At 39.6% G+C, this 18,305-nt stretch overlaps 1 protein-coding gene and 1 pseudogene across 1 annotated transcript; both read left to right on the top strand.

Moving 5' to 3' along the window:
* The window catches only part of LOC132428767 (ATP synthase subunit beta, mitochondrial-like), a 77,602-nt pseudogene extending 64,267 nt beyond the window's left edge, over positions 1 to 13,335 (top strand).
* A 121-nt stretch (positions 13,336 to 13,456) lies between these two features.
* Positions 13,457 to 14,443, top strand: LOC132428766 (ras association domain-containing protein 6-like). Its single transcript, XM_060017070.1, has 2 exons — positions 13,457 to 14,021; positions 14,124 to 14,443. Exons 1-2 carry the CDS (start codon positions 13,457 to 13,459, stop codon positions 14,441 to 14,443), a joined length of 885 nt encoding a protein of 294 aa, XP_059873053.1.
* The last annotated feature ends 3,862 nt before the right edge of the window (positions 14,444 to 18,305 follow it).

Below are 18,305 nucleotides of genomic sequence, written 5' to 3'. Positions count from 1 at the left end.
ATAAAATGGCTGCTGTACTGCAAATTGTGTTGTGAGGACCCAATAAGAAAATAATCTTAAAACTACTACAACTGTGCCTTACTCAGTAAGTATTTATGGGCATTAAATGAAGAAGTGAATGACTTGTATGAAGGAATGAGATGTAAAAATTCCAAATGATACAAAAAAATAAGGTCTCCTGATATACTCACGTGAAAGAAAACTTCCCTAACAGCCACTGCCCTTACTCTGCACCCAGTTCCTACTCATCGTCATCTGTTCTCTAAAGAAAAAGAAACCACTATGTCTTCTCAACAAGGGCCAGGGCCAACACCAGCTCCATCACACTACATCAAATGATAACGGTAAATTCTACTCACTTTGGACCCCCAAAATTCAATTGTTTGACACCTTATAGACAAACTCCTTGACCATCTGTCTGAACCTATTGCTTTTTATTTGGATGCTTAGTATTATGAAACAGGTAATGAGCATGAATTTTTTTTCCAACCTTCAGGTGTAAGATGTATCACAAGTTTTCATGGTCCATGGGAGACTGAAGACTCCATGGACTGTATCCGTCTCTCTGGCCAATTTAGCAGCAGTGACATTTTGGAGGTTGCCAAGGCTAAAGCACTGGGTGTTCTGTCCCTCAGCAACTATGAGACCTTTTCAAAGATGCTGCTACTTTCCAAAGCATCGTGTTAAAGCAGGACTCAAGTGCTTACCTTTAGAGAACCCACCCTCTTCTTTCATCCTTTCATTCTCCTTTGAACAATCCAAATTGTTGCGTTCTCTCTTGGGGCAAGAGAATTCCTTCAATCTGACAAACATGACTATCTTCTTGACACCTAAAAAGGGAAATACCTCTCTTTTGTTAGCAATGAACAAAGAGCAAAAAAACAAGAGTTGTTCATTTTTCCACTAGAAAATCTTTTCCTGTACACATAGTTTTGCTCATTACATCACAGCTCATTACATCATCACCTCCAAATAGTGCTGGGGGACAGATGCTGATGTCTGTTGGAAATAATTAAGCCATAGGAAGCAAAATAAACTGAGAGGCATTTGTGTTTCCCCAACTTATTTCCTCAACTTACTTAGTATTGGGGTACCAAACATGGCTCATGGTCACAAGACTCTGGCTATGGTAAGCAAAAGAGAATATCACTGAAGGGACATTAAGGATGCGAAATCGTCAAAAGGCCAGAAGACCCAACTTAGAAAGTGAACAACACACAGAGAAATCTAAAGACTTGGCAACTGGAGCCACAACAGACGTCTTGCAACAAGAACTGTCAGGTCCATACAATGTCCCATTGATGTTACGATGACTTCCAAGCCTCCCACATCTTTGCATCTCTCCCTCAGAGCCAAAGTTCCCAGAAAAAGGGAGTAATTGGCAAGGTCATTTGTCTTCCTTTGGCTGCAGTGCCACAGAGAAAGAGGGAAGCAGTCTCCTCCCAGACAGATTATCCACAAGGAAAGATTTCCCCCAAACGGTGAGGAAGGGGATCAATGTAAAAGGGGAGATTAAATAATGAAGGACAAAATTCCATCATTGACACTCACCAATTATTAATCTTTAGTAGGTCTCTTCTTTTCTAGGTCTGTTTCATCGTCTGTAAATGAGAGTGTTGGTCTCAATAATACTTGATTCCTTCCAGCCCTCAAAGATTCTATCACCTGCTCCCCACTTCTTCCTCTGATAGTTATATCTCTGGGGGTCAGCATTAGAGAGAGCTTAGAGATGGGTAGCATCTAACCAGGGGTGAGAACAAACAAATGTTTAGTGGAATTAAGTTCATCATAAAGAAAAAAAAATTGGTCTGATATTCCACTGACATGTCTCCCTGTTTGCCTATATAGTCCCAAGAACCACCATTTATTTTATTCAATCACAAGGGAAAAATGCTTCATTTCCTTCTTCCTGCCAAATGGCTTTCTCCATGCTGATTCTGCTCTTGGGTCTCTTTTAGACCGAAAACATTTGTTTCTCTGGACTGAAGGAATCTTCCTGAACTTTTCTCCAAATCCTCCACTTCACGGCCTTATGCACTTGAATTATCCATCTAACCAAATCTAGAAAGCTCATAATTTATTTATTAAACTACAATTTAATTGTTCCCAGTTGCCCGTGTAGTTTCTCCTTTGAAGAGCTAAACTGATTGTTTTTTAAAATCAATCATTTCAGCTATTTCAAGCTTTTATTCTCTGAAGCATGTCTTTCTGTTTTTGTTTTTGGTTTTTTAAATTCCTTTTTCATTCTGGATTAAAAATTGTTTTACCACCCTTTTTCCCAACCATCATCAATGACTAAAAATAACAAACTTTGGTTCTTTCTGTCCATTATTTTTAGCGAGACCTTCAAAGAATACTCTGTATTCATTTCTCTTCTGTGCAGACCTCTCCAGCTCCCCTATCATTTCCGTTTAGCAAACAGGACAATTGGTCTGAAATGATTTGTTTCTCTCTCTCAGATCTTTACACAGCTCTCCTTGCTTTCTCCAGTGTATTAGGCACATACTATCTTTGTTAGGTTCCACATTCTTTTTTTCAGAAGGCCTGCGGTTCTTTGAGCTTTAATTATGGTGTCTTAAAAGATTCTTCAGCTGCTTTCATGCTCGTGAATTTTATACTTCCTCTTACGGCACCTTATTCACCAGATTTCTTAATTCTCCAAAATTTACTTTCTTGAAATCCGATACCTTCGTACAGCCTCATTGTTCGAACCTACCTCTCATTATTCTCAATGTGAGTCATCTGTGGACATGGAAACCCTTTTGCCTGCCAGACTGCTATCTTCAAATAACAATGTTTTACTTCTCCTTCCACCCCGCTGCAAAAAGCTACATATATTATTATTTCTCCCCAGAAATTTAGAATCTCTAAACCTAATCAAAATTCTAACATATCATTAAATCAAGATCTTTTATTTATGACCAAAATGCTATAATAATTCTCAGCCTTCCATTTATCTCTCAATCCAGTAAACACCTTTGTTAGAAGGATCAGGCCAGAATTACCTAGCACAGTGTCAGACTTTGTCTTCAACCATCAGTGATCAATTTCTTAAAGAGATGCAACTAATCTAGAAAGAAGGAAATATTGTCTATGATCTCAATATCTGAATCAATTGAAAAGAATTACAAAGAAAGCTAAGGTTCTGGAGAAGTTGGAAGTATACATACTAAATGTAAGAGCATCTACCTTTTTAAAAGCAAGTTACACACATATATATGGAATCTAAAAAAAAAAGGGTTCTGAAGAACCTAGGGGCAGGACAGGAATAAAGACGCAGACGTAGAGAATGGACTTGAGGACATGGGGAGGGGGACGGGTAAGCTGGGACGAAGTGAGAGAGTGACATGGACATATATACACTACCAAATGTAAAACAGATAGCTAGTGGAAGAAGCCGCATAGCACAGGGAGATCAGCTGGGTGCTTTGTGACCACCTAGAGGGGTGGGATAGGGAGGGTGGGAGGGAGACGCAAGAGGGAGGGGATATGGGGATATATGTATATGTATAGCTGATTCACTTTGTTATAAAGCAGAAACTAACACACCATTGTAAAGCAATTATACTCCAATAAAGATGTTAAAAAAAAAAAAGCAAGATACAGATAAATACAGACTTTGAACATGGAAGAATGAAAGTTAAAACCACTTCCTGGAACCAAATTAGTTCTTGGAATTCTTTTGGCTCAAATGTAAGGTAATTATCATAAAAGTCATCACATACTGCAACCCTGTACTGACTTCAAAGTGAAGTATCAACAAAGATGATCACTTTTAAACATGAGAAAGAATATCTTGATGGAGGCAAGGCAAATAACATATGAATTCTGGTTCATTTGAGCAGAAAGAGAACCAGTAATTGAAGAAAAAGGGTTTAACCAAAAGGATTTGAGCCCATTTGATTAAAAGTATTTTTAAAAGTTTCACATATGCATCCCTGAATATTAGAGTTTCTGAGGTTTATCCATCACTAGTCATTTTCCAATTAACTGCACATCCTAATAGCCCCTGATCCTAGTTCAATGTCTTCAGTGACTGATAATTTTGTGTCTTTTCAGAACAAATATTTAAAGCTGAAGTCTTAGGATTGTGATTACAATCATTTTGTGGGTTTGGGTTGGCAATCCTGATTATTCAGAGAGTGTTTATTTCTTCTGGGTCATCATTTCGGCATCAGGTAGCTTCCACCAGGTAAACTGGGTACAGCACTGTAGACGTACTGGCTGGGATTTTCTCATAAAAGGAAAATTCAGTATCATACTAGTTCAGTTAATTTCTCTCTTTAACAAAAGTTATAAGAACATGTGAAATAATTATTAACTGTGACATTTGCGTCCATATGTTTAAAATGTTACACACATGATTTAGCAATAAAAATGAAAAAAACTGCAAAAAATACAGCATGGAAAAATCTTCAATAATGTTGAACCAAACAAACACAAAATGAGGAACATTCTATTTTAAAAGGAGTAGGGAAGTGCATGTATTACAAAAGTTATTATTATATAAAAAAAGGAAGAAAGGGTGAGGAATTATCCAGGATTAGAGGAAACTAAAGACATGACAAGTAAATGCAATAATTGATCCTAAACCGGGTCCTATACTAAAGAGAAACCTTCACTGAAAGGGGAAAATTGCTATAAAGGGTTATTTAATAAAATTGCATTATAGGCAGTAGATTGTACTGTATCAATATAAATTTATATATTGATCACTATACTATGGTGACATAAGAGAATAACCTTATTCTTAGGAAATATACACTAAAGTGTTTATGGATAAAGTTCCATGATGTATATAACTTACTCTCAAATGGTTCAGAAAAATTATGTATATATGAGGAGAAAGAGCACACATACATAATAAACCAAATGAGGTAGAATGTAAACGGTAGGTAAATCTGGACAAAAGGTAAATGGGAGTTCTTGGCACAATTTTATTTTTGTCATTTTTAAAAAATTTTAAATTGTTTCCAAATAAAAGTTTCTAATGATATACAATTAATCAAAATAAGCCAGATTGAACAGAAGGCCTTGTAAGTGATTCCATTTATACAAAGCTGCAAACCAGGCAAAATTAAACTATATTCCTTAAGCCTGCATAATTAGGTAGTAAAACTATAAAGATAAGCAAGGAAATAAATACTATAATAGGTATGGAGGTAGCATAATCCCATAATAGGATACCACAATAGGGTAGTGGTTATGTCTGGCAGGGAGGGAGGATACTACTTAGGGTAGGAACCTGCTGGGGACTTTGGAGTGCTAGTAACATTCTCTCGCATTCTGAGTGAAGATTGCGTGAATATTTCCTTTATAATTACTACGCAGAATATTTATATTTTATGAGTTTCCCTGTCCATGTTTTCTCAAGGAAGAAAGGAAGAGAAAGGGGGAGGGGGAGAGGAGAGGAAAGAGAGTTAGGAGAGAGATGAGAGGGAGTCAGAGAGGAAAGATACCAAGGTACAATTTATTATCTGCCTTTATACTCTTACTGATGAGTGATTTGCACTACTCTAGTCGTCCTTGTTAAAATAAGACGAAAATAGCTACTTAATCTTATTTCAGAGCAGAAGCCCACTATTGCTTCCAGGTTCCTGACTTAGCACAAGCCTGAGCTTTAGAGCTGTCATGTATCAGGTATAAATAGATGTGGTCCAGGTAACTACAGAAAGAGGTAATTGACAGAAGCAAGATCTGTAAGGTTCAGTTGCAGACTTGGAGAACACCCAGGGCAACAGGGAGACAGCAGTGTCAAAAGGATGAGAGAAGAAACCAACAATAACCATTGTCAGCCCTCCCACATATTAACACTTTTGATCCTCTCCCAGTGACATACGACTTGGCATATAAGTGAAGGAGCATTGTGTGGCTGAGAACCCATCCATGAGGCTGTGTAATCACCTGCTAGCCTCAGCTCTACCCCTGTCTCCCACACCCGCAGCCTCTGAACAAATGATGCTTGTCAGTACCTGAAGCAGGCTGTCCTGTTTTCTGCATCTACTTCACAAGTGGTCCCTTCCCCACTCCTTGCCTAACCACTGCACATCCTTCAGGTCTCAGCTGAAAGTTTACTTCTTGGAGAAGCCTCTTTTAATTCCCCAAGCTAAATCGAGTCTCCTTGTAATACTCTCTCATGGCATTCCATCCTTTTCCTTCATAGCATTTATCATACTTTACAATTATATATGTATTTGTGAAACTATTTACTTTCCCACCAGCTTGGAGTTCCTGAGAGCAGTATCATATCTATCGGATACCAGCTGTTTTCCCAGTTTCTAGCACAGTATCAGGAACAGAGCACTCAAATGTATTTGCTTATTCATGAATGAATGAATGATTCGTCAACCAGCCCCTCTAAAAATTTCTACTCTCTCTCCCAACAGGTAGAAACATGACAGAAAAATTGGTTAAATAAATCATCACATATAGAAAACAAACTAGTTGTTACCAGTGGGAAGAAAGAAGGGGGAGGGGCAAGATATGGGTATGGAATTAAGAGATGCAAACGACTATGTATAAAATAGATAAGCAACAAGGAGATATTGAACAGCATGGGGAAATATAGCCATTATTCTGTAATAACTTTAAATGGAGCATAACCTAAAAAATATTGAATCACTCTGATATATACCTGAAACTAATATATTAGAAATCAAATATACTTAAATTTAAAAAATAATAATATCATCATAAACCCTCCCATAACCATAGAAGATTTTCTATAACATTGGCAGATAAAGGAGATCATGTCTGTGAAAATATTTTATATATAGACATCAATTATTTTTTTCTGAATGTTTGGAGTTCCATATAGGAGACTGACTCATTTTTCCATCTCTTGGTAACGCCTATCATGAACCCAAACACAAACTGGATGCACAACTAATCTTTGTCATATGTGTGAAAATCCAGTTTCATAAAGTGATTACACTTCTTAAAGAATATTTTAATACATCTGTGAACAAAAAAGAAGTTATATAGAGAAAGTGAAGCAGGGAAAATATCTAAACAAAACATAGTTCACTAATTGTTCCCCTTTAAGAATTACTAAAGAACATACATGTCCATCTGTTAAATGCCATTATTAGAGGAAACAGCAAGGACAGCGAGAAGTAACTAGTCTTAGATGCAGGAGACCGGGGTGTAACTGATGACTAAGTTCATTTTCACCTAACCTCCCAACTTTTGATTTCCTCACTGTAAGTTGAGGCCACTGGAGTTGATTTCTTTGGTTCATTATTTAGCTGTTAGAAAGCTTTCTGAGATCAATAAATTCTTCAAAGTTTGTTAAAATATAAGATTAAAATATTCTCACCAAGAATTGGCTTTCCTTTTAAAAAGATTAAAGTTAAGAATCATTTCTTCGATGTTTGGATGAGAAATCTCCCACTGCCCATGAGAAGTTTATGTTCACTCTTAGAAGAATTCTACAGAAAATTTTCTAACGATTTTGCAAAATTGGATATACAGGACTTGTCACTGGGGCAAACTGATACAGCATGGTTAACTTACAATTCAGGCATTAGTCTTGTGACATTGACATACACACATAAAGGAATTCAACTGTACAATAACAACATATAGAAGAAACTGGACTGTTTCTGAAAACAGCTGTCTGACTGGCTCAGCATATAGAACTAATTGAAGAAAGAGGTTCAAAAAACCAAGTGAGGGATTATATTTTAATTTGTGCAAATGCATATAGAAACCATGAAATTAATCTGTTCTGCATTTGGGTGGTGCCCAACTCCCTAAAATTTTAAGTAATATATGACCAACATTTCTTTAAACTATACAAATACAACAACAGCTGGATTATAATGTTCTGTTTACTGACTAGTTTTGGAAATATTTCCTGCCTTAAGTTTAAAGTAATAATTATGGATTTTTCTTAAGATACAATCTACCCTAAGTTTGTTTTCTACATCTGTAACTCTATTTCTGTTTTGTAGATAAGTTCAATTGTCCCCCCCTCTTTTCTTTAGATTCCACATATAAGTGATATCATAAGATAGTTGTCTTTCTCTGTCTGACTTACTTCACTCAGTATGAAAATCTCTAGGTCCATCCATGTTGCTGCAAATGACATTATTTTGTTCTTTTTTGTGGCTGAGTAATATTCCATTGTATATAGGTACCACATCTTCTTTATCTATTCCTCCAATAAGAAAAAGAAAAAGATACAATCTACCCTACAAGGAAGGGTGACATATTTGTTCTGGTCCTAAAAATACCCCCATGTGCGGTCAAGCCAAACAGCAGAGTGCTAGTTAACAACTATATTCCAATAAAAATTAATTTAAAAAACCATTTCTGACCTTCCATTTTTTTTTTTTTTTGACCTTCCATTTTTATTGTGAGGGGCGGCTGTCCTCTGTCTCCTTGAAGCATACTCATTAGGGACCCTAGAAACCAACATGTTTTACACAGGAATGGTCCTCTTGGGCCCCACTTAATATGGAAAAGCAGTTTAGAGGAACATCTCTTTAAGGTCTTATACTTGTGAATTTCTAATGTGGAGCACTGAGGTTGATAAGAAACCTTTAGCCAATGAGATGTGATTCAGAATCCAAAATGAGAAAGAAACAATTTTTGCAGAGAAATGGTGTGTCTACAATTGTTTGTCTGCCCAAGGCTGATCCACAGAATTTGAGCTGTTCTTCCCTCCTCTACACTCACCCCACACTCATTCCAAAACTCAGAACCCAGGGAGCCAAATCCCACCACGCCTGAAAGAAATTGAGTCCCAGGATGTTTGCCAGCATAAAGCCTTGGTCCAAGTGTTGTCCTTCTGCGAGCCTAATTCTTAATAAATATCCCTTTAACACTTGTAATTTGTAAAACATTGGGCTAGACTTGAGGCTTGAGGAATAGACAAACATCTGTGTGTGTGTGTGTGTGTGTGTGTGTGTGTGTGTGTGTGTCTTTAGTTCCTTGACCACTGCTGGCTCACAAACTTAATTAAACTTTAAAAAACCTATTTTTTAGAAGTAAAACATATATTGTCTGATTTGAATCATTTAAGAGATGTTTGCAAGATGCAATGTGAAAGATCAAAAAGGCAGATTAAAAAGATTCCACCTGAAAAAGAAAAATCATACTCTTCTTAAAAGAATTCCAAAATACATTAGCCCCTCCCTAGTTAAAGCACAGCCAGGGATTTCAAAGATTCAGATGCACTGCGGGCCAAACCATGGTCACCTAGGGGACTGTCTCTATAGAGTGATTGTCTCCTGTCGTCTCATGGCCACAAATCTCATCTCCCAACTCCGGTATTTTAAAGGCGGTTCCAAGGGGCACCATCCTTTAAAAAGCAGTGGGTCTAATGGCCAAGTATTGAGGTCAGCCCTCTGGAATGACACTCTGTGTCACCACGGGAGCTTGCTTAATCTCACAGTATCTCAGTTTTCCAATGGATAAAGTGACTATTATAATAACCACTTTATTCTCTCAGGGACACTGTAAAGACAGTTTTAAATTCTCATAGCAAGACTTATTATGCCAAATGAGGCATCTTCTGGTTTCAGTCATATCTTTTTTTTTTTAAGTTTTTAAATTTTTATTTATTTATTTATTATTTATTTTTTGTTGCATTGGGTCTTCGTTGCTGTGCACGGGCTTTCTCTAGTTGCGGCGAGAAGGGGCTACTCTTTTTTTTTTTTTTTTTTTTGCGGTGCGCGCGGTACGCGGGCCTCTCACTGTTGTGGCCTCTCCCGTTGCGGAGCACAGACTCCGGACGCGCAGGCTCATCGGCCGTAGCTCACGGGCCCAGCCGCTCCGCGACATGTGGGATCCTCCTGGACCAGGGCACGAACCCGTGTCGCCAGCATCGGCAGGCGGACTCCCAACCACTGCACCACCAGGGAAGCCCGGGGGCTACTCTTTGTTGCAGTGCGCGGGCTTCTCATTGCGGTGTCTTCTCTTGTTGTGGGACACGGGCTCTAGGGGCACGGGCTTCAGTAGTTGTGGCACTCAGGCTGAGTAGTTGTGGCTCACGGGCTCTAGAGAGCAGGCTAAGTAGTTGTGGCGCACGGGCTTAGTTGCTCTGCAGCATGTGGGATCTTCCCGGACTAGGGCTCGAACCCGCGTCCCCTGCATTGGCAGGCAGGTTCTTAACCACTGTGCCACCAGGGAAGCCCAGTCATATATTTTCCAAATATATAAACACGTGGTCCGTTTATCAGCTAATAATAATAATAGCTTAATAATAACAATAAGCCTCTAATATGTCAAGCAATAAACTAGGTTTTTTGGGTGGTTTTTTTTTTTTGCGGTATGCGGGCCTCTCACTGTTGTGGCCTCTCCCGTTGCAGAGCACAGCCTCCGGACGCGCAGGCTCAGCGGCCATGGCTCACGGGCCCAGCCGCTCCACGGCATGTGGGATCTTCCCGGACCGGGGCACGAACCCGCGTCCCCTGCATCGGCAGGCGGACTCTCAACCACTGCGCCACCAGGGAAGCCCTAAACTAGGTATTTTTAAAGACACCATTTTATTTAATCCTCACAACCCTTCTAGTTCAAGTCAGTATCATTATTACCCATTTTTTACACGCGAGGGATCTGAGATTCGAAGATATCAAGAGACTTTCCCAAGACCATACAACTAATCATGGTGTAAACAGAATGCAAACCCAGGTCTGTCTTTAGGATTCAAATTATAGTGTTATTTCCTCTAGGTCAGGATTATTGTTTCCAATAAAATTATAATTTATGAAGCACTTCTATAAAAGTTCCAAACGATAAAAATTACTAGGTTATCATGATATTTATGATTGAAAATAATAAAATTAGTAGTATATTTGGTATATGTGGCTAAGTCCATATAGTCAGTAATTACAAAGTACCAAAAAAAGCTGATTAAGCTCATCAAATAAATCAATTCAGTCAGGCAAATTAGACACTTTTATTAAGAAAGTCAGTCAAATTGTTTATGCTTTTTATCGAATTTTTTATTTCCCTGTGAGTTACACCAATGGGTAGAATATACTCACAAACAGGGTAAGATCTTTTCTGTTCTCAAAGGCAGTCATATAATGGGGTGGCATGGGGTCAGGGGAAGGTCTAGAGACTATTTTTAGCATTTCAAAGAGTCTAACAGATATCAAATATGTCTACTAGATTAGGCAGAACAGGCTAACTAAATAATCACATTCCTAAGTTTCTGACCAAAATTACTTCAGCTCAATGCAATAATATTCATGATCTCATCTTGATCAGAAAGACTGATTGGGAGCTGCCTGTGTCTTTGGTTAATAAAAAAGTGTCAAAAAACATAATGATTACTTAATGTCATAAAGGTATATGTGCCAAGATGTTTATGCTTCTTACAGTACTGTAGTTATGGTATCAAAAGGGGTGGGAGCTGGAAACTGGATGCTCAACCATAAAGGAATAACTAACTAAACTATAGCTTATTCATACAACAGAACACTATGTAACTGTACATAGGCCAGGCCAGGCATCACTTCAAGAAATGTTATAGAAAAAAATACAGAAAAATATAGAATAAAATAAGCTGGTCACAGAACAGCACTTACTACATGGATACTACATGACTTATGCTCTCACCTAGGTTAAGAAGATATGGATAGAGATATGTATTACATGGATAGCAATATGCATATTCTCTATGTACTCAACACGTTAATAGAAAAGTGCAAAATTGCTTTAATAGAAAAGGAAGTGGAGAGAAGTAACCTGAACTGGTAACAGCAGTAATTTCCAGGAAGGGGAAGAAAACAGCGACAGATAAACAGGCTCTTTCGCTTTCTACTCTCAACCTTTATATGCCTTGAATTTGGACGATGAGTGTCAATTGTGTTGTAATTTTTTAAATTCATTAATAAATGCAAGGCGGTCCTTTTGTTTGGTAAACCTTTCCAAACAAGGACTCCATATGGAAACAAAAAAGAAAATGAGTCCATGGTAGTGAAAACTAGATGACCCGCTAGTGCAGAAATACCCTTCCATTGCACACACATAACACACACACCCACTCTACCAGGGAGAGATCAGGAGTGAAGCATTTATAAAGAAAGCTCTGTTTCCCGTTGCCAGAAATCTCATTGTCGTGCAACGACTCTTCTCTGCAACCTTGAAAATACTGCAAGCTGGTAGCTAAGCATAGTAAACAAGGGGAGGACCAGCACAAAGACACTTCAGGATCGCTGCCACCTTCCCGAGACCTGTCCTGCTCCCAACTGGACACAGGTGTGCCTGAGAGGGAAGCTGCCGTGTAAGCCCACCCTGTGAGAGGCAGGACGAGCCTCGCCATTCCCCCCTAAAGTAAACATGCACCGGACCTGCTCCATCAGCCGTGGCAACGAGGGACGTGCCATCTGCCCAGCTCCAGCTCTGGCACGACAGCTCAGCCCATAATAAGAGACTTGGTGTGTGCCAGGAGTACGCCTAAAGTTCTGCTAAACGTTGAGACTCTCTAAAAGATAAGAAATGGACTTCACACGGCCTTGGAAATACGCACTTCTTAGGATATTCCAGTGTGACTATTTCAGAGTGAGTTCAAAGTAGGTCTCAACTGCACTGAGATTGATCAGGAGAAAAGAGGGGGGCTTATCAGGACCTCTTCTCACAGCTGTTTCACATTCAATCCAAATCTTTTACTCTAAGTTTCTTAGTTTGCCTCAGACGGGCCTAACCACCACGTACTTTTGTGCTCTCTCGGCCTAGACTTTGCCAGGAACTAAACAAGTATGAGTCTCTGCCAACGCCAAGGTATTCGGTGGAAGGGGCAGACACCATCAGATAAAGTCCATGGAGGGCGTGGGGAGAGATGAATTGAGTAAGGAGGAAAGAAGAGAACTTGCAGCACAACTTCTGGACAGTTTTGCTGACAGCCACCCCTCCCTGCTCATGGATAGGATGCTATGGGATGGGAGACAGTCTCTTCCCCGTCTCTGGTAAGGCTGCGGTAATGAGACCAAAGACGTGGTTGTTACAGGGAGCAGGTAAGCCTGTGTGGCAATTAAAGAGCCAGACTTGCCAAGGTCAGCGCAAGCAGGTGTGGTCCGAGCCAAAGGAGACACCAGTCAAGTGGGGCTCTTCCAAGTGACGGGAGGAAAACCAAAACAAAACGCTGCAGGAAAGAAAGAATGAAGGAGGGTGGGGCATCTTAAAAGGTATAAACCCAAAGACTTATCAGGTCCTTATTTGTACTGTCAGTGGTGCCTCTTCAGCACCTTCACCTTCAATACCATGAAAGAGCCTTTTAAAAGATTTGAACAAGGCGCAGAGGGAGCCCTGCCCGGGCAGGAGCGTGTGCGGCTCTCCTCCCGCGCTTGTCTCCGACCCCAGCTCCGCCTCCGGGACAGGTGAGCAAGCACTGACTCTCCAACGATGATCAGAGTTTGGAACTGAGCAGGGGAACACGCTCTCCGGAGCAGGTTCAGCTCAACAGCTAAGGGGAGCCTCAGATGATCTCAGAAAGGGGGAGAAAATGACTATGACGGCTCACCTCTCCTCTTCTTGGATCCACATCAATGAGAGGACATGCGTTACCAGGAAAGAGCTTCATTCTTTATTGAAGACCTATAACATCTTTTATAGGAACCAGAAAAATCTGCATATCTTATATGGACAGACTGACGATGGTAAACTAATGGCTGAAGTAACGCTGGACATTTTCTGGGGAGTAAAGCAGCCCATACAACTGAAAACACAAGATGAGAAGCAAATCCCTTCTTTCACTGTGCTGAAGTCACCAGATGTCTTTTCCAAAAGGGGAACGACACGCTGGGGAGAATTTCATGATCTTTACTGTATTAGTGATTTGGACAGGACTCAGATTCCAGTGTCTGGACCAACAGATTCCCAGGAAGATTATTTATCTTATCACAGTAGCACTCTGAAGCTTCATGCAGATGAAGAACCTGAATCCCCATTGCTCTATAGAACCAAGAGTGGAGCAACCCTGGTGAGAAAAAGGATGAAGCCTCCGATGATGGACAGAAAGGACAGACAGAAGCATAGGGCCTCTATGAACGGACACTTTTATAACCATGAAACATCAATTTTCACTCCAGCCATTGGATCAGAAACTAAGGTCAGAATAAACAGTGATATGAGAACTGAAGAAGTAATAAAGCAAATTCTCCAAAAATTTAAGATTGAAAATAGTGCCCGGGATTTTGCACTTTACATTATTTTTGCGACAGGAGAGCAGAGACGGCTAAAGAAAACAGACATTCCGCTACTGCATAGACGTCTACAGGCACCATCCAAAAAGAATGCTCTCATTTTCCTCATGGATAAAGATGCAGAAGAAATTAGCAGTGATGTGGCTCAGTATATTAACTTTCATTTTTCTCTCCTGGAATCCATCCTTCAAAGATTACATGAAGAAGAGAAAAGAGAGATTCAAAGAACAATAACAAAATTCAGTACAGAAAAGGCTATCATACTGAAATGTCTTCGAAGTAAATAGGAAATAGAAAATTTATGATTAAAAGGTTGCCAACAAAAAAGTAGCAAGTATATGCAAGCACGGAGTTTTACTAGATGCAAAAAAAATTCAAATAAATTATGCAAGTGAGATGTTAACATCACTACCGTGGTAGTTTTAAGATATATGTGTGAAGTCTTTGATACGCCTCCTCTCAAGATATGGGCTGGACTTAGTAACTCGCTTCTAAGGAACAGAGGAAAGCAGAAGTGCCAGGGCGTGGCTTTGGAGACTAGGTCATAAAAGGCACTGCGGTGTCCTCCTTGCTTGTTCTCTTGGATCGCTGGCTCTGGGGGGAGCCAGCTGCCACATCCAGAGTAGCCCTAGGGAAAGGCCTTTATAACAGGAACTGAGACCTTCTTCCAAAAGCCCAAAAGCCAACAAGGAACTGAGGCACCCTGTCCACAGCCCACAGCCGTGGGAGCGCGCCATCGGCCAGCCCCCGTCAAGCCTTCAATGACTGCAACCCTGCAAAGAGCTTGAGTACAACCTCATGAGAGACCTGAGCCAAAAATCCCAGCTAAACCACTCCTGGATTCCTGATCCTCGGAAAATGTGTGAGGTACGAAATGTTTGTTGTAGTATGCTGCTACGTTTTAGGATAATTTGTTACATCACAATAGATAACTGATATAATTTCTGAGGCAAAAATCTGTTCACTTCAGAGTCATCTCTACATAATACAAGAATATAAACTTTTGTCACAAAAGCGTTCATCCTTGTTTTAGGTAGTCCAAATATTTCACTACCAGTTACATATTAGTTCAAATTCAGTTCTAGATAATGTTATTAATGGCAGAGGACCTGTCACATTCATCTCTGTATACTTTGTTGTACTTAATATGGTGTCCTGTGTATTGGATGTGCTCAATAAAAATCAATTGAATAAAAAAAAAGATTTGGACAGAAAAAAAACAAAGGCACACTCTTAGCAGCCTTTTTTTTTTTCTTTTGAAAGCCCTTGAGAGTGTATACACCAGGCTGTCCACTGAAAGCTGGTGGTTTGCCAGACAGACAACGGGGCTCAGTGGGGCCCACAGCAGCCTGCCAGGCTCTCCGAGAGGGTCCATCCATGATGGCTCTTCCTTCTCTGTCCCCGACACCCCAGGGCCCTCAGCCTCAGGGTGTTCCGCTCTCCGTGGCCTCCAGCAGGATGTTCTCCTCTTAAATATCCATTCCTATTTCCACCTGTCACTTCCCTGAAGTCTCAGACTTGATCACCCTCCTCACCAAACCCAAAGCCATCCGGCCCCAGGACCCATTCTCACTCACCCAAGCTCTTCACTAGCACTTCTCAGCAGCTGACTTTCACTGGACAGCCTCAGCCCTGACACTCAGTCTGAAAAGCTGCACTACACACCCGGTGTCTTCCCCCAAAATGTTGATGATCCTGAGCTAGAAGGCATGGGTTTACTTCTTTCGCTCACTCATTGCTGCTTACTATCTTACTCTTGCACTGGAGGGCAAACTTCATGTCGCCAGAGAGCTTGTCTTAGATGCCTCCCCATCCTTGTCCCTGGAGAGGTGCTGCCCAAAAACCACAACCTCAAAACACAACACTTGAATAGTTGCTTTTCTTAATTGGGAGGTACTGTGATATTTGATTTCAAAGACTCTGTAGAAAGAAAAGAATAGAATGTATCTTATGAATAATTTTTATATTAATTACTTGTTGAAATGATAATATTTTCAATCTATAATGTTAAAAAATATTTAAATTAATTTTACCTGTTTATTTTTTGTTTAATGTGACAACTAGAAAACTTTAAATTACCTAGGCAGCTTACATTCTATTTCTGTTGAGCACCACTGACCTTGACTTATGCCTGGCACATTTTAGGTGGCCAATACTTATTAAATCCATCCATCCATATATACATATATAAGTACTGCGGCTCCTTGGACCCACCATTAAACTGTCTAAGCCTCTTTTCATTTTTACTCTTTGATCCCACAGGACTTCCAATGAAGACTAAATGAAATAATGTTGCCCAAAGTTTAAAATATTACCTAAAGATATGTTATTTGTATTTAAAGAATGAGAATGCTTGAAGAATGAGAAATGAAGTGTAATTGGATAATCCCCTAATTATTTAGACAGCCCTATTATCAGAACATGTAAACACTGAGAACAACTACTGTGAAAGGGATAGGATTAATACTCTGAAACCACATTCATTATCAATCTTACAATCAGAAATCAGACTTCAGCAGAAAATCAAGGGTTTGCCAAAATTATGGCAGAAAATAGATTTCTTTGACAGCTTAGGGAAAACATAGATACCTAATTATTTTGCGTTCCAGATTTCAGCTTGGGTAGGGTGTTTCCCCTTTGGGTAATTAACTGTTCTGTTTGGTAAAGTACATTTTATAAGTCAAGTAGAAAATGGTTTCAAAGGGAAAAATAAGATGGGATAATGAATGAAAAAAAGTCAGGTTAACTCAGGAAGAGACAAACCACAGCCATTGTGACCTGGGCATCCCTGAATGTCTATCAGTAACAACCCTATTCTCAACTCTCACTAATATGATTGAAATACACAATGTGGGCGGAAAAGCAGAACCAAAATATCCCGGATTTTCTTCTTTATCACAGAACAGGTGATTCAAATATAAGTGCTTAGGGTGGATAAAAATTCACCTAATTTGCAATCCAGTGAGTATCATATACATTTAAGGGAAAGGTGGCTATTGACCTAATTTCATGCTCCACATTTAAGCAAATGAAATCCACTTTTAAGAATTGACATACTCAGCTTCTTCAAAAGATACCTGTAAATAGGAAGTGTGTGTTTTGTTGTAGAGATAGAAGTCTTTGTTCTTTTTTCTCTCTCCATTACTACATGTTTGTAATTCTCCACTGGAGGTGGTGGGAGAGTCTGCTCCTCAGGGGACACCTGGCTATGGCTGGAGACATTTTTGTCACATCGTGGGAGGGGTTACCAGCATCTAGTGGGTATAGCCATGGATGCTGCTAAATATCCTGCCAAGACAGCCCCAGTAACAAAAAGTTGTCCAGACCAAAAGGTCAATGGTGCCACTGGTGAGAAATCCTGTACCAAAGGAACAGATGCCTATAAGATGTTTCAGGATTTTTTTAAGATCAAATGAAGTTGAGCACAGATGCCTATAAGATGTTTCAGGAATTTTTTTAAGATCAAATGAAGTTGAGCACATCCTTGATGGCCTCAGGCAACCATCAATGCTTGAATACAAGGCCAAGGAAACGACGAAAAAGTTAACTGGTTATAACTCATTATAGAAAAACTTAGGGATTAACCATTAGTCTATAAGAACTGATCCAGGAAAAGAACAATGCTAACAAAATACTTAATGTAACTGAGGCACAGTTTATAAGGATGAAAGGCTTTTCCTTGAGACACTTCATTCAACATTAACTCATTGAGTCTTTGGTATCCAAGAGGGCTGTACTAGGGAATTTGGAGGATGTAAAAGCAGAAAATCCCAAAGTTTACCATCAGCAAACATACTATAGACTAAAGTTAAGACAGCCTTTGAAGAAATATCTCTGGAATTAAAGAAAATCTGGGAGGCATTGCACCAGAGAAAATAAGAATCCTGGCTTTGGAATCATCAAAGGACAAATAAGGACTGGAATCAAGACATACCCTGGGAGAGACACTTAATCCCTCTGAGCTTCAGATTTCTCATCTATAAAATGGGGATAATAACACCTACTCAGTGGGGTAGGTGTGAGGATTATGTGCAATTATGTATGTAAATTGTCTGGCATGAAGCCTCTGCCATGGTGGTTACTCAATACATGTTTCTTGATTACACTATTAGTGTTCTCAACTTAACTATACCTAAGTAATCATAGTGA

Source organism: Delphinus delphis, chromosome 7 (genome assembly GCF_949987515.2).
Source record: "Delphinus delphis chromosome 7, mDelDel1.2, whole genome shotgun sequence".
In the NCBI taxonomy this organism is placed as follows: Eukaryota; Metazoa; Chordata; class Mammalia; order Artiodactyla; family Delphinidae; genus Delphinus; species Delphinus delphis.
Note: the sequence above shows the minus strand (reverse complement) of the source record. Positions and strands in the feature narration are given on the sequence as shown.